Raw genomic sequence first — 13,566 nt, forward strand, 5'->3', positions numbered from 1 at the left:
AAATATGATCAAGGATAATGATATACTCTTTGTAAAACACTAATAATGCATGACAGAATTTGACTATTATTTTTTATAACATAAAAGTAAGGACTGACTAAATGCTTAGGCATAAATGAGAAAGGTAAGCTTTTGATAAGTTGGTTTCTCTCTTGTCTGAGACCTGTAACGTATCAAGAGTCAAACCGTTTTGTCACAGTAAATAGGTGTCATTGTCATGTCATCTTACTTTCGTGCAGCTCACCTGTAGAGTAGCTGTGAGGAACAGCTATATTTTTTATTGAAAACAATATATCACTTTGGTAACACTTTCCCAAGCTTTTATTATAACTGTACTTAGCCTGAAATGAAATACACTAATTGGAATTGTAACTTTTGCCTTAGGGTTTTGAACCAAGAGGGACTGCAATAGGCCAGAGACTGGTCACATGGAGTAATATGGTGAAAAATACAGGATACAAAGCAACATTAGCAAATTACCCTTTTAAATATGCAGATGAACAAGCCAAAAGGTAATCATTCATTTTCATATAACTTTTTGACAAAACATTGCCTAATGAATTCCTCTTTAAATAGTGCCTGAACAAAAACATTAATTGTGAAATATGTGGTTCAACATCTTTTGCCACTGAATTTATTTAACTTACACTGTCCTTAAGATTTTGTTGTTGAGGACGGTGCCTGTGGCTCAAAGGAGTAGGGTGCCGGTCCCATATGCTGGAGGTGGCGGGTTCAAACCCAGCCCCAGCCAAAAAATAATAATAATAATAATAATCATAATCATAATAAAGAAGTGAATTTCTAAAAAATAAAAAAAAAGATTTTGTTGTTGTAAGATGAAAAGGTGAAGTGTTCTTTCTTTTTCAGAAATGAGAAAATTAATGTTGGTTGCTTATATTAATCCTTTCTGCTTAATATCAAGTACTGAATAGGTTATGGCTTTGAGGAATTACTGCTACCCACGTGCTTTGAAATAGCTAGAACTTTATTGAAGATCAAATTGTTGTTCCGTTTCAGCCATCGGGATGATAGATGGTCAGATGATCATTATGAAAGAGAGAAAAGAGAAGTTGACTGGAACTTCCACAAAGACAGCTTTTTCTGTGATGTTCCAAGTGAGTGGCACCACACATGAACAAACCCCTCAGCAGCTTCCTGGCGTTCTGCATTGAACATGATCACAGCTTAGACTGATAGCCGTATGGCTGATCACACAACTCAACTGTTTCTATTGAACCTAGAGTCTTTAGCTAATTAACTTGTGATTTTACTTCCCTAGAAGTAAAATAATCTGTATCTATCAGAAAAAGTGATAATTGAGTTCCATTCAGTTTTAAGGATTAGATAAATCTAATAAAGTTCTCAACCTTGCCCAAAATTTTAAGTCCTTTTTAAAATTTCTTGTACTATTTATTTCTAGGCCCAATAACAAGATCATATTTGGGGGTTGAATCCTGAAATCAATTGAAATATTTTTGTTAAGTTTTGATTCATTCAAAGGTGTATATAATATTAAGAGCCTTCTGCGAGCCTGACTTATCACTAGGTGATAGAGAGATGAACAAAATAAAGTCCAGAGGTCCAAAGCTTGAGAGCCTCAGAGGCCTGGCACACAGTGTGAGTGAGAAGAGATAGCTGGGTATAAGAGAGAAGGAAGGGACAGTGATTGTGGAACACTAACGGACATCTTGCCCTCGCTAAAGAAATCAGCTACTGTTTACCTGTAGCAAAGGTGGCTTTGAAGAAGGGAGGGCGCAGATGTTCAATCTACAATTTAATGTAGAATTCCCAAAGCTCTAAATGTTGGCAACACATTGACTCCCCAGCCTTGGCTATAGCCTAAAGTCAGACTAATGGCTCTGCAGCTCCCAGGGAAGAAGGAACATGCACCGAGAGGAAATAGGATAAATGTGTAAGCCATTAATTAGCCACAGTGAGGCTATTGTGGATAATTATAATTTTTAACTAAGTGAATAGTAACATTAAAGTTCTTTACCTTTCGTTGCTCTTAAAAGCTCCTCTTAAATGTGTGTTTTCCTGTCTTATTAGAACACTAGATGACCTAATTGGGTTTTGGGTGTTTCTAGATCATGCCAGGTTTCGGGGTCTTTATTTTGGACATTGTTACTCTATATAGTAATAGAAAGACAGTAGGGTAATTAGGCAGAATTTTATTCAGATCCCAGGAAGCAAGACAGGTTACCTTTTCTGTCTCTTCTCTTTAAAAAATTAGAAGAGTCTAACTCTGGTTACCTGCATGCTCTGCCTGGTTTATTTCTCTCAGCTAAAGTGTTGCTATGTGTTATTCCTTAACCAACATCTATTAGTTAATATTTTAACCAGGAAAAACACTGGTAAGTTGATAAAATTATTCTTTATATTTCAGTGGTCAATATTAAATATTTGTTTCATAAGTAATAGTAAAGCCATCACCAGCTTTATGTAAATAAAATGTTTCAGTTTGTATAGGCTCTCTAAAATCAATGAGCTAATAGCCATTTGATAAAGAGTGTACTAAGAAAATTTCATGATCACCAAAAAAGCTTTTTATAATAAAGCTTTATTTATAAATTAGCAAATAAAGCTTTATTCATAAATTAGCAAATTTATGAATAAAAGCATAATTAGGCATTTTAGTTGATGTAAAATTAATTTGCTTTGTATTCCTTGCCTCAGGTTAAGTTGTTATTATTATTTTTTTAAGAGACAGAGTCTCACCCTGTCACCCTCAGTAGAGTACTGTGACATCACAGCTCACGGCAACTTTTAGCTCTTGGGCTTAGGCAATTCTCTTGCCTCTGCCTCCAAAGTAGCTGGGATTACAGGTGCCCACCACAACACCCAGATATTTGTTTGTTGCAGTTTGGCTAGGGCTGCATTTGAACCTGCCTCCTTGGTATATCGGGCCAGCGCCCTACTCACTAAGCCACATATTAAGTTATTTTTAATGACTGAGGAGACAATATTTGTTAAGCACCTATTTTTTATTATCACATTTAATTCTCACAACTATTTGAGATGGGCATTGTTGTGGTGGGGAAACCACATTCTAAAGATGAGGAACAAGGCTCAGAGAAGTTATTAGCTGCCTAAGGTCGCACAGCTAGTAAATGACAAGATCTGGTTATACCCAGGTCTGACTCCAAACCATGCTAGTTTCCAATATATCATATACTTTGTATTAATGATTAGTTTTGTATGAATCTGATTTTCAAATTTTTTTTTCTTGGTTCTGGTGTAACAGAGAGACTATGTACTTAAATAGTGTAGGTCAGCATTCCATAACGGAATTAGTTTGACTATTTTTAGTGCTTTTAAATTGATCACCCACTATCTTTCCTCTCTAGTTAACTGTCAGAGAGAACATCCTTATAATCCATTCTTGATATTCCTTAGTGCATCATGTTTTAATTTTATTTACCATTATTATGGTGATATATTATGAAATTAAGAGGGAGTCTTTTAATTAATTTCCTATCCAAAATTCTTATGGCTTTTTCTTCCTAATTATGGCCTGATCAGAAATAGATTTCTTATGTAGTGCCTATAATTTTAAGATGTAGTGAGCAGACAAAGGATCTGAGATAAGGCAATATATAGTATTGCTTTTTTTCTTTTCTTTTTTTTTTTAAACATTTTGTTTTGGAATTTATTGAAGGAGAGAGTCCCCTGCTGGTAATGAATTGTCCATATGGTTTCCCAGTTGGAGTTGTTTCTGAATGCTAAGTCTTATGAAATAAATGAATAATTTATAAATCCTTTCCTTTTCTTTTTTTGTTATCACCAGGTGACCGATATTCCAGAGTGGTATTTACTTCAGCTGGAGGGGAAACATTATGGAATTTACCTGCAATTAAATCAATGTGCAATGTAGATAATTCCAGGGTATGTAAAATAAAAGTGAAACCTGTTAGCACAAATAAAGTTACGTTATTAAAATTTCTTTTACTGCTGACCCAGGTGGAGTTACCCAAGAGGCTTACCTACTGAGGAGTAAACACCAGCAGGCCAACTTTGCACACTCACAGATCCTGGGACCAAGGTGTCCTGTGTCTCCCACCTTTAAAACCTGCCACCTTCCTTTTCTTTCCCACTCCCATTCTTTAGCTGCGATGGTCATCTCTGTTATTTCACACCATATTTCTTTTTAGGATAATAGTTAAAACTGCTTTTTCTTTTGTTATATTTTGTCTCTTTGCTAATCTAGTGTCATTGGTCATTACATGTTGTTCCCAAGACACTTGTCAGCATCTTAACTATGCGATTAAATGCCTGCCTCTTTGGCAATCAATGATTCATTTACACTGGTGACCTCAAAGGGAAATTTAGGGAGCAGGCTGGGAAAGAGGGCATCAAAGGGCAGAAATACAGTATCTAGGTAAGTGGCCAGAGAAATCCAGTACAGATTGCCCTGAGTGCTGAGGACCTTTCAGCTTTCCAAGATACCAGGATAAAAGAAGACAAGGACTTTCTCTTTTGGTCTTCTCCAGAGCCAAAAATGTGTCAATGCAAGAAAATGTAAATTCAGCTTATGGGTTTGGAAGAGCTGTTGATTTCATGTGTTCTGAGGCAATTTCTCTAAATAGAAACTCTTTCTGATGTCCCTGACAGACCTGTCCAAGAACAGCAACCAGGCAGAAAAGGAACGCATTGTATTCCTAGCATAAATCTAAACTGTAAAATCACTGGTTAGTTAAAAATCAAATCATGTGCCCTGCTAAAAGCTGGCCCGACAACCCACTGATTCCGCAATATGGTGTGTCAGTTTGTGCCCTTTACTTCTGTTATCATTACATTCTAATATATAATGAAATAATACTTATATTCTAATATATAATACCGTATATTAGAATGTAATGATAATAGAAGTCACATGCACAGCAAATGTAATATGCTTGAATCATCTGAAAACTATCTCTCCTGGCCCCCTTCTGTTTAAAAATCATCTTCTATAAAACCTGTCTCTGGTACTAAAAAGGTTGGGGGGTCACTGATTTAAAGGACTGGATGACTCAGCTTGTCTACATATTTTTCCCTGCTGGATTCATGATGAGGATTGGACACCTGTGTGTTTAAGTTCGTAATCCCTGGCAGCACAAGCATATTTTCTAGGTCACCAACTAAGAGCTTATGCTTTGGCGGTTAATTGGGAAGAGAGTAGTATTGTGGTCCTCTTGTGAGAATTTGAAGAATAGACCCAAGAAATGTCTATTACTGCACATTTTTTGAGTGTCCTGAGTCTCTCCAAGTCTCAAGACCCTTTTAGGATTTTTACTTGTTTTGGTAGTTTGACTGTCCTGGGTTACTTGCCAGTTGTTTTTTTTTTCACCACCCCAGTCCTGGCTATTTTGCTAAGGCGCTTGATTATTAACAGCTATCAAGTTAAGTGGGATACAATCGTATGATCCAGAGCAGAGGAGCTTAATTGTTAGTGGGTTAACTCTAGAAAATGTCTGGTAATTAGAATAATATCTCAGTGGGACCAGATGTTTTGATAGTAGCCTGCCCAGAGTTTGTAACACATTTAATTCAAACTCCAGATTCCATTTAAATTACATGCTACTTACACTCATAATTCAGCCAGGTATCGGTTTCCGAAGCGAACAGCTTCTGTTCCTGGTCTTTTGTCTACCTCCTGACAAAAATCCTTGTTTTCTTAGACTCTTGCAAAAGGAGCCTCCTTTGGTTCCCCAAGGTTTTCCATTTCTTTCTGACCTTTGAGTGGGGTGCACTGGCAGATACTCCTTAGCAACCAGAAGTGTCTCTCCACCTTAACTCTGCTGGAAACCATTCATCCCTCTCTCAGTGCATTGTAAAAGTTGAGGACTCAGCTTGTAAAAGAGATCTGAAATTTGGTGTTTGAGACTCTGCTTAGTAGGGTAACTTTTGTAAACAGCTGGAGAATGTCAAAAATATGTATTTTGATTGTTGGTTTAAAGAGGGCTCTGGAGCCCTTGCTTTTTCTTTTCTCCCTGGGATCCCCTTATACTTACAACGAATGGGGAACTTTGTTGCTTGAGGAAAGAGAGCACCCCAATCAGTTGAACCTGGTCTTAAGGGCTTAATTTTCCTCCCTTTATTCTTTTCCCAGCTGCTTCTTCTTCTTTTTTTGGTTTTTTTTTTTTTTTTTTGTAGTTTTTGGCCAGGGCCTGGCTCAAACCCACCACCCCTGGCATATGGGGCCGGTGCCCTACTCCTTGAGCCACGGGCACCGCCCCAAACCCTGCTTCTTAAAATATCTACAATTTAGCCATAGTTGTGAGAGGTAAAGTATCATTTAAAGTTCTGCTGGTTTCTTTTCTTCTCTCTCTTTTCTTCCTTTGCCCCCTCTTTTACGTCAAGGCCACCTCTGCTGCTGCCTCACTATGCCAGGGTACAGAGGCATGCTATAGCTACATAAGCAAAATGAGTCCTTAAAATAACCCATTTTCGGAGTAACTACAATTTGAAAGCCTATGCTTCTCATGAGAGGGTTACCAGAAATTGCTGTCACTACCTCTATTTTTATTTTTATAAACTTCAAAGATTTTGAAATTATTCCTATGAATAATTTCCAAAACCATGGCAAAATTTGTCTGCTTTCTAAAGAAAGATACACATATACTTGCTTGCCCATGTCTTTAAGCCCCACAGTATAATCCATGCTTCTGTGTTTATCTTACTCGGTCACAGATGACTAATTCAGTGCTGCCATCACACCACACATAGACTTTCGTGCTCCTTCTGTAGGCCCTTCTGTCTCCGTGCACAGTACACTATCTCTCATACTGAGTTGCAGTTATTTGGTTTTGTGTCTGACTTCCCTGCCACACTGTGAGCAACTTGTGGGCATGGACCACTGTGCCCTAGTCACTTGTGTAGATGTTCAGGAAAATTGTGTGTTAATGGGCAGATGGCCAGGAACATTCAGCTTCACTCCCTGAAAGTGGAGATCCTTGACCTCCATTCCTTTCCATTCAGACTACTGGCATCCAACTCCGGGAAGTTGGAAACTACCGGTCATGATGTCTTTTCTCTTTATTTCCTTCCCTGTAGAAATCCTCAAAAACTGTTTTCCCAAAGAGCGAACACAAACCAACATCACCTTTGAAACTGAGAATTTACTGCCCAGTGGTTTACTAGATCTTGCTTTTAATAGCAGCCATCAAAGTACTATTTGGTCTGTGTTTATAATGTCTAACTTTTTAATCTGTGGTTAAACATGTGCACATATACACATTAAAGAAAAGTTATATAAGCAGCGCCTGTGGCTCAAAGGAGTAGGGTACTGGCCCCATATACCAGAGGTGGTGGGTTCAAACCCGGCCCTCGCCAAAAACTGCAAAAAAAAAGAAAAAAAAAAGTTATATTATTTGAAATGGTTATTCAAGGACAGAATTATTTTTTTCCCCCAGTTTTGGTTGGCAATTTTTTCTTTATCTTTGGCATTTGGTTACTTCAGCAACTATAAATGTGTTCCTCCTAGCTCATAGTGGGTTTCATAATGGATATAATTCATTTTCTTCCATCTGAAAACTGTCAGACACTGGAATGAATTACCTTTTTAATTCACCAAGCCAACCCTAAGGATTTGTATATTATTCTTTGTGGGATCAAACTGGTGTTCTCCCATGAAACCCAGAAACACATCACTGCAGGGTTTCCCCCTGTTGACTAGGTGGTGCATTTTTCTCCAAAGTAGCATATGTAAATGTTTTTACCTGGAACCAAATATGAATTATCCTGTTTTATGAAATGTTAATTATGGCTTTTAAAAATGAACCTAAAAATGAAGGCTTTGTTAAACTAAATATTATTTTATTACATTTGAACAATACTCTTTTGACTCGATTTTTCTTTACCCCCAACAGAGAATCTTTAAAAACAAACAAACAAATTTTTACTATGGAAATTTTCTAAGATATGCAAAAGTAGAGAAACTAGTATTATGAATCCTTACGTGAAGGTCACCCAGACTTCAAGAGTTCTGGATACATGGTCAGTCTTGTTTCTTCTGTACCCACCCCCCATAGGATCAGTCCCAGTAAAGTATCTTGACCAACAGGGTTTAGAGCTCATAAGTAGCTTGATTCTTGGATAAGTCTAAGTCTCAAAGAGGTGATTTGTGCCTGCTTCTCCTCTACTTTGAGAAGACATTTCAATGTATGGTTGAGAAAATCTAGTGTAATCAAGGTAAAGAGTGTTTGTAATCCTGCTAGGAAAAAAATATTCACAGCCTCCTCGAACTTTGGAGTTTCTTCCTTAGAACAAACAGCCTTTGGTAAATAGAGATGAGAGAAAGGGACAGGACCAGGGCATCTTGAGCTCGAGTGCTTTGAAAGAGAAGTATCTGGTCAAGCTCAGGAGAAGGAAATGTTTTTCATTCTCACTTTCAGGAAGAGGGGCCTTTCATCTAATTTTCAGAATGGAATTATACTGACTTCACCATGGTCTAGCAGTGCCAGTAATGGAACAATTTTTCAACTTTCTATAATAAGAACAACTCTCTCCAGGAATAGCATTCAAAAGAAAAACTATCCACATTAAATCCAGAAGTATTATATTTGCTAATAGGCAGAAGTCCCCTACTTACCAAAAGAGAAAGTTCCCAGAAAAGGATTGTAGCCAACTTGAATAAACTTTGTGGAAGAAATAATTAAATTCATACTTAAATATTTATTAATCATAAACATATATGTTTACTTAAAAACAGATATAAGTAATATTTTAATTGCCTTTTTCTACTGTATTTCAAGAAACAGTTTTGGTCACAGTCTTACATGCATCTTGACATCAGCACTTTGATGTTACTGAGGTCGCTTTTTGACCCACTTGTCTTTATCTTAGCCTATTTGGGCTGCTGAAACAAAGTACCTTAGACGAGGTGATTTATAAACAACACAAATTTATTTCCTTTAGTTCTGGAGGAAGCTGGAAACTCCAAGATGAAGGAACTAACAGGTTCGGTGTCTGGTGAGGGCCTGTTTCTCTCGGGCGGCACCTTCTGTACCTCATGGGTTGTAGGGAGGGAGAAGCAAGCTCCCACCAGCCTCTGTCATAGAGCACTAATCCCATTCTCTGGAGTTCCTGCTTGGTGATTTAATCACCTACCAAAAGGCCCCACCTCTTAATACCTTCACATGGGGATTAGGTTTCAACATAGGAGTTTTGGAGGAATGCATTCAGAACATAGCAGTTTTCTAGGGAATATCATCTGTGCTTCCAACGGTGTTGATTAAAATACAACAATCAACATTATTTCAGTCATCAAAAATATGCTGAGAACCAAAAATTTTGGGCAAAGCCACAAATTTGTTATCTATCAATTGCACAATTGTTTTCTTAATTAATCATTTAGGTATATATACATAAGCTTCATGACCTGTCTACTTTATTGCTTTTTAAAGAGACTTTGAAAAGACTTATTTACTAAGTAGGTGTCAATTTTACCTCCTTTCTTAAATAAAACTTCCATTGGTTGAAGTTGTTTCACACTTATATGTCATCCCCAGACCAGAGTTTGTTGTTCAAAATAAAGCGACCTGGAGAGTGCCTGCCACCTGAGACAGCTCATGGGGGAGGCGTCTCACTCAGCTGAAGAGTAGAGGAATTTAGCTGCTGTACCTGCCCCTCCCTCAAGGCCATGGTGAGCTAGTTTAAGCTGCAGCCTTCTGCTTGTCTCTGTCTCTGCAGATCAGATCTCATCCCCAGTTTGGAGATCTCTGCCAGAGGACCACTGCTGCTTCCTGCTGCCCCAGTTGGACACTGGGAAACTATATTGCCATTCTGAACAACAGGTCATCCTGTCAGAAAATTGTCGAGCGGGACGTTTCTCACACCTTGAAGCTGCTTCGGACCTGTGCCAAACACTACCAAAATGGCACTCTAGGGCCGGACTGCTGGGACATGGCAGCCAGGAGAAAGGACCAGCTCAAGTGCACCAATGTGCCACGCAAATGTACCAAGTACAATGCTGTGTACCAGATCCTGCACTACCTGGTGGACAAAGACTTTCTGACCCCAAAGATGGCCGACTACGCCATGCCAGCTTTAAAATACAGCATGCTCTTCTCTCCCACAGAGAAAGGAGAGAGTATGATGAACATTTACCTGGACAACTTCGAAAACTGGAACTCTTCTGACGGGGTGACTACCATCACCGGGATTGAGTTTGGTATCAAACACAGTTTGTTTCAGGATTATCTCCTAATGGATACTGTGTATCCTGCCATAGCCATTGTGATTGTCCTTGTAGTCATGTGCGTCTACACCAAGTCCATGTTTATCACGCTGATGACAATGTTTGCGATAATCAGTTCTTTGATTGTTTCCTATTTTCTCTATCGTGTAGTATTTAACTTCGAATTTTTTCCTTTTATGAACCTCACTGCCCTCATTATTTTGGTTGGAATTGGAGCAGATGATGCTTTTGTTCTGTGTGATGTTTGGAACTACACCAAATTTGACAAGCCTCACGCGGAAACCTCAGAAACAGTAAGCATCACCTTGCAACATGCCGCCCTCTCCATGTTCGTCACCAGTTTTACCACTGCTGCTGCCTTTTACGCTAACTATGTCAGCAACATCACGGCAATCAGATGCTTCGGGGTTTACGCAGGGACAGCTATATTGGTGAATTACGTCCTGATGGTCACGTGGCTTCCAGCAGTTGTTGTACTGCATGAGCGATATCTTCTTAATATATTCAGTTGCTTCAAAAAGCCCCAGCAACAAATATATGATAACAAAAGCTGCTGGACAGTGGCTTGCCAGAAGTGTCACAAAGTACTTTTTAGCATTTCAGAAGCATCTCGAATTTTTTTTGAAAAAGTGCTGCCGTGCATTGTCATTAAGTTTCGCTACTTTTGGCTGCTCTGGTTCCTTGCCTTGACTGTGGGGGGGGCCTACATTGTATTTATAAATCCAAAGATGAAGCTGCCCTCCCTGGAGCTGTCCGAGTTCCAGGTGTTCAGGTCGTCTCACCCTTTTGAGCGCTACGATGCTGAATACAAAAAGCTTTTCATGTTTGAACGCGTGCACCACGGCGAGGAGCTCCACATGCCCATCACGGTAATCTGGGGGGTGTCCCCAGAAGACAATGGCAATCCACTAAATCCCAAGAGTAAAGGGAAGTTGACACTGGATAGCAGTTTTAACATTGCTAGCCCAGCTTCCCAGGCCTGGATTTTGCACTTCTGTCAAAAACTGAGAAACCAGACATTCTTTTACCAGACTGACGAACAGGACTTCACCAGCTGCTTCATTGAGACATTCAAACAGTGGATGGAAAACCAGGTCTGTGACGAGCCTGCCCCATGCTGCAGCCGCTGGAGCTTCCCCTATAAGCAAGAGATCTTTGAACTGTGCATCAAGAGAGCTATCATGGAGCTGGAAAGGAGTACAGGGTACCATTTGGACAGCAAAACCCCAGGGCCGAGATTTGACATCAACGACACCATCAGGGCAGTAGTGCTCGAGTTCCAGAGCACCTACCTCTTCACACTGGCTTATGAGAAGATGCATCAGTTTTACAAAGAGGTGGACTCCTGGATTTCCAATGAGCTGAGTTCAGCCCCTGAGGGCCTGAGCAACGGTTGGTTCGTCAGCAATCTGGAGTTCTATGACCTCCAGGATAGCCTCTCCGATGGCACCCTCATTGCCATGGGGCTGTCCGTGGCAGTTGCATTCAGTGTGATGCTGCTCACAACTTGGAACATCATCATAAGCCTTTATGCCATCGTTTCAATAGCTGGAACTATATTTGTCACTGTTGGTTCTCTCGTCCTGCTGGGCTGGGAGCTGAATGTCCTGGAGTCCGTCACCATTTCAGTCGCTGTCGGCTTGTCTGTAGACTTTGCAGTCCACTACGGGGTCGCGTACCGCTTGGCTCCGGATCCCGACCGAGAAGGCAAGGTCATCTTCTCCCTGAGTCGCATGGGCTCAGCAATCGCCATGGCCGCCCTGACCACCTTTGTGGCCGGGGCCATGATGATGCCGTCCACGGTCCTGGCCTATACCCAGCTGGGCACCTTTATGATGCTCATCATGTGCGTCAGCTGGGCTTTTGCCACCTTCTTTTTCCAGTGCATGTGTCGGTGCCTTGGACCGCAGGGCACCTGTGGTCAGATTCCTTTACCTAAAAGACTACAATGCAGTGCCTTTTCTCATGGCTTGTCTGCCAGTTCTGCTGACAAAGGACAAAGCAAAACGCATACCATGAATGCTTATTGTTTAGATTCCAGGGGCCAAAAATCTGAACTGGAGCACGAGTTTTATGAATTAGAACCTCATGCATCCCACAGCTGCACTGCCTCTGAGAAGGCCACTTATGAAGAGACCCACATCTGCACATCTGAATTTTTTAACAGCCAAGCAAAGAATTTAGGGATGCCTGTGTCTGCAGCTTACAGCAGCGAACTCAGCAAAAGCACCAAGTGTGACCCTAGCTCTGCCCTGTTACCGCCCTCCATCGAACAGCACACCATGTGTCACTTCTTCTCTCTGAATCAGAGATGTAGCTGCCCAAATGCCTACAGACGCTTGAAATATGGCCCACACTCTTGTCAGCAGATGGGAGACTGCTTATGCCACCAATGTGCTCCTGCTGCCAGCTTTGTCCAGATCCAAAACAGCATGGCACCTTTGAAGGCCACGCACCCGTCCACCGAGGGCTTTGTGCATCCCATCGCACACGTCCACCAGTGCCCCTGCCTGCAGGGTGGAGTGAAGCCACCGGGAATGCAGAATTCTCTGCCTAGGAATTTCTTCCTCCACCCAAGGCAGCATATTCAGGCCCAAGAAAAAGTTGGGGCCAGTGTACACAGTCCTCAGAGTACAGAGGCGCACCTTCCAAAGAGAGCAGAGCCATCGCCGACTGTCTGCACAGGCACTGGGTCTGTGCTCAAAGCATGTTGCCAGCGTGAGAATAACCAAAGGGCGCTCTGTACAAACAGAGGTGCCGGAACCCTGGAGAGCAGCGGAGAGACTGAAGACGAGGCTTCCGGGTCAGCGTGTCAGCCCAACAAGGCAGGAAGGAAAGCGGAGCTGCACTTCTCCCAGACCGATGGAGTTGGGAACTCAGAACGTTTAAACGAGGATGAACCCAAATTTCTATTTAACCATTTAATGGGGGAAGCTGGTTATAGGTCTTACCCAAATAATCTGGAAAGCTGTGGCAGAATTGTGAGAGTGAAGTGCAATTCTGTGGACTGCCAAATGCCAAACATTGAAGCCAATGTGCCTGCTGTATTAACACACTCGGAACTTTCTGGTGAAAGTTTGTTAATAAAAACACTATAATAAATATAGCATTAAATTCAGAACCAGTGCCTCAGTCATTCTTTTGAATTGGAATTAAAATCCAGAACTTTAGAAAGGAAGCCCAAAATATAGGAACAAGCCTGTTCTGCATTGTTAAAAATTATGGAATATTTTTATATTCTATGTGCACAATGAACAAACCAATCTGATGAGTGTATTAGATTATTGGATTGGCTGAATATTGGATTTTATATTTGCAAAAGGTATAGGTGTTTTTTACGTTTATGCCCAGCTTAAAAAATAACTTTCTTTGTACCCTCCCATGGC

General features: G+C 40.5%; 1 protein-coding gene across 1 annotated transcript in view; it reads left to right on the forward strand.

The window, feature by feature from the left end:
• DISP1 (dispatched RND transporter family member 1) overlaps positions 1-13,301 on the forward strand; it is a 65,449-nt gene extending 52,148 nt beyond the window's left edge. Inside the window, exons 5-8 of the mRNA XM_003790965.3 lie at positions 385-512; positions 1,018-1,115; positions 3,788-3,885; positions 9,673-13,301. Coding sequence (XP_003791013.1) covers positions 385-512; positions 1,018-1,115; positions 3,788-3,885; positions 9,673-13,278 — 3,930 coding nt within the window. The 3' untranslated portion in view covers positions 13,279-13,301. The remainder of the gene's footprint in view (positions 1-384; positions 513-1,017; positions 1,116-3,787; positions 3,886-9,672) is intronic.
• The last annotated feature ends 265 nt before the right edge of the window (positions 13,302-13,566 follow it).

The sequence above is a fragment of the Otolemur garnettii genome, unplaced genomic scaffold (genome assembly GCF_000181295.1).
Source record: "Otolemur garnettii isolate 467f Iridium unplaced genomic scaffold, OtoGar3 scaffold00045, whole genome shotgun sequence".
Taxonomy (NCBI): domain Eukaryota; kingdom Metazoa; phylum Chordata; class Mammalia; order Primates; family Galagidae; genus Otolemur; species Otolemur garnettii.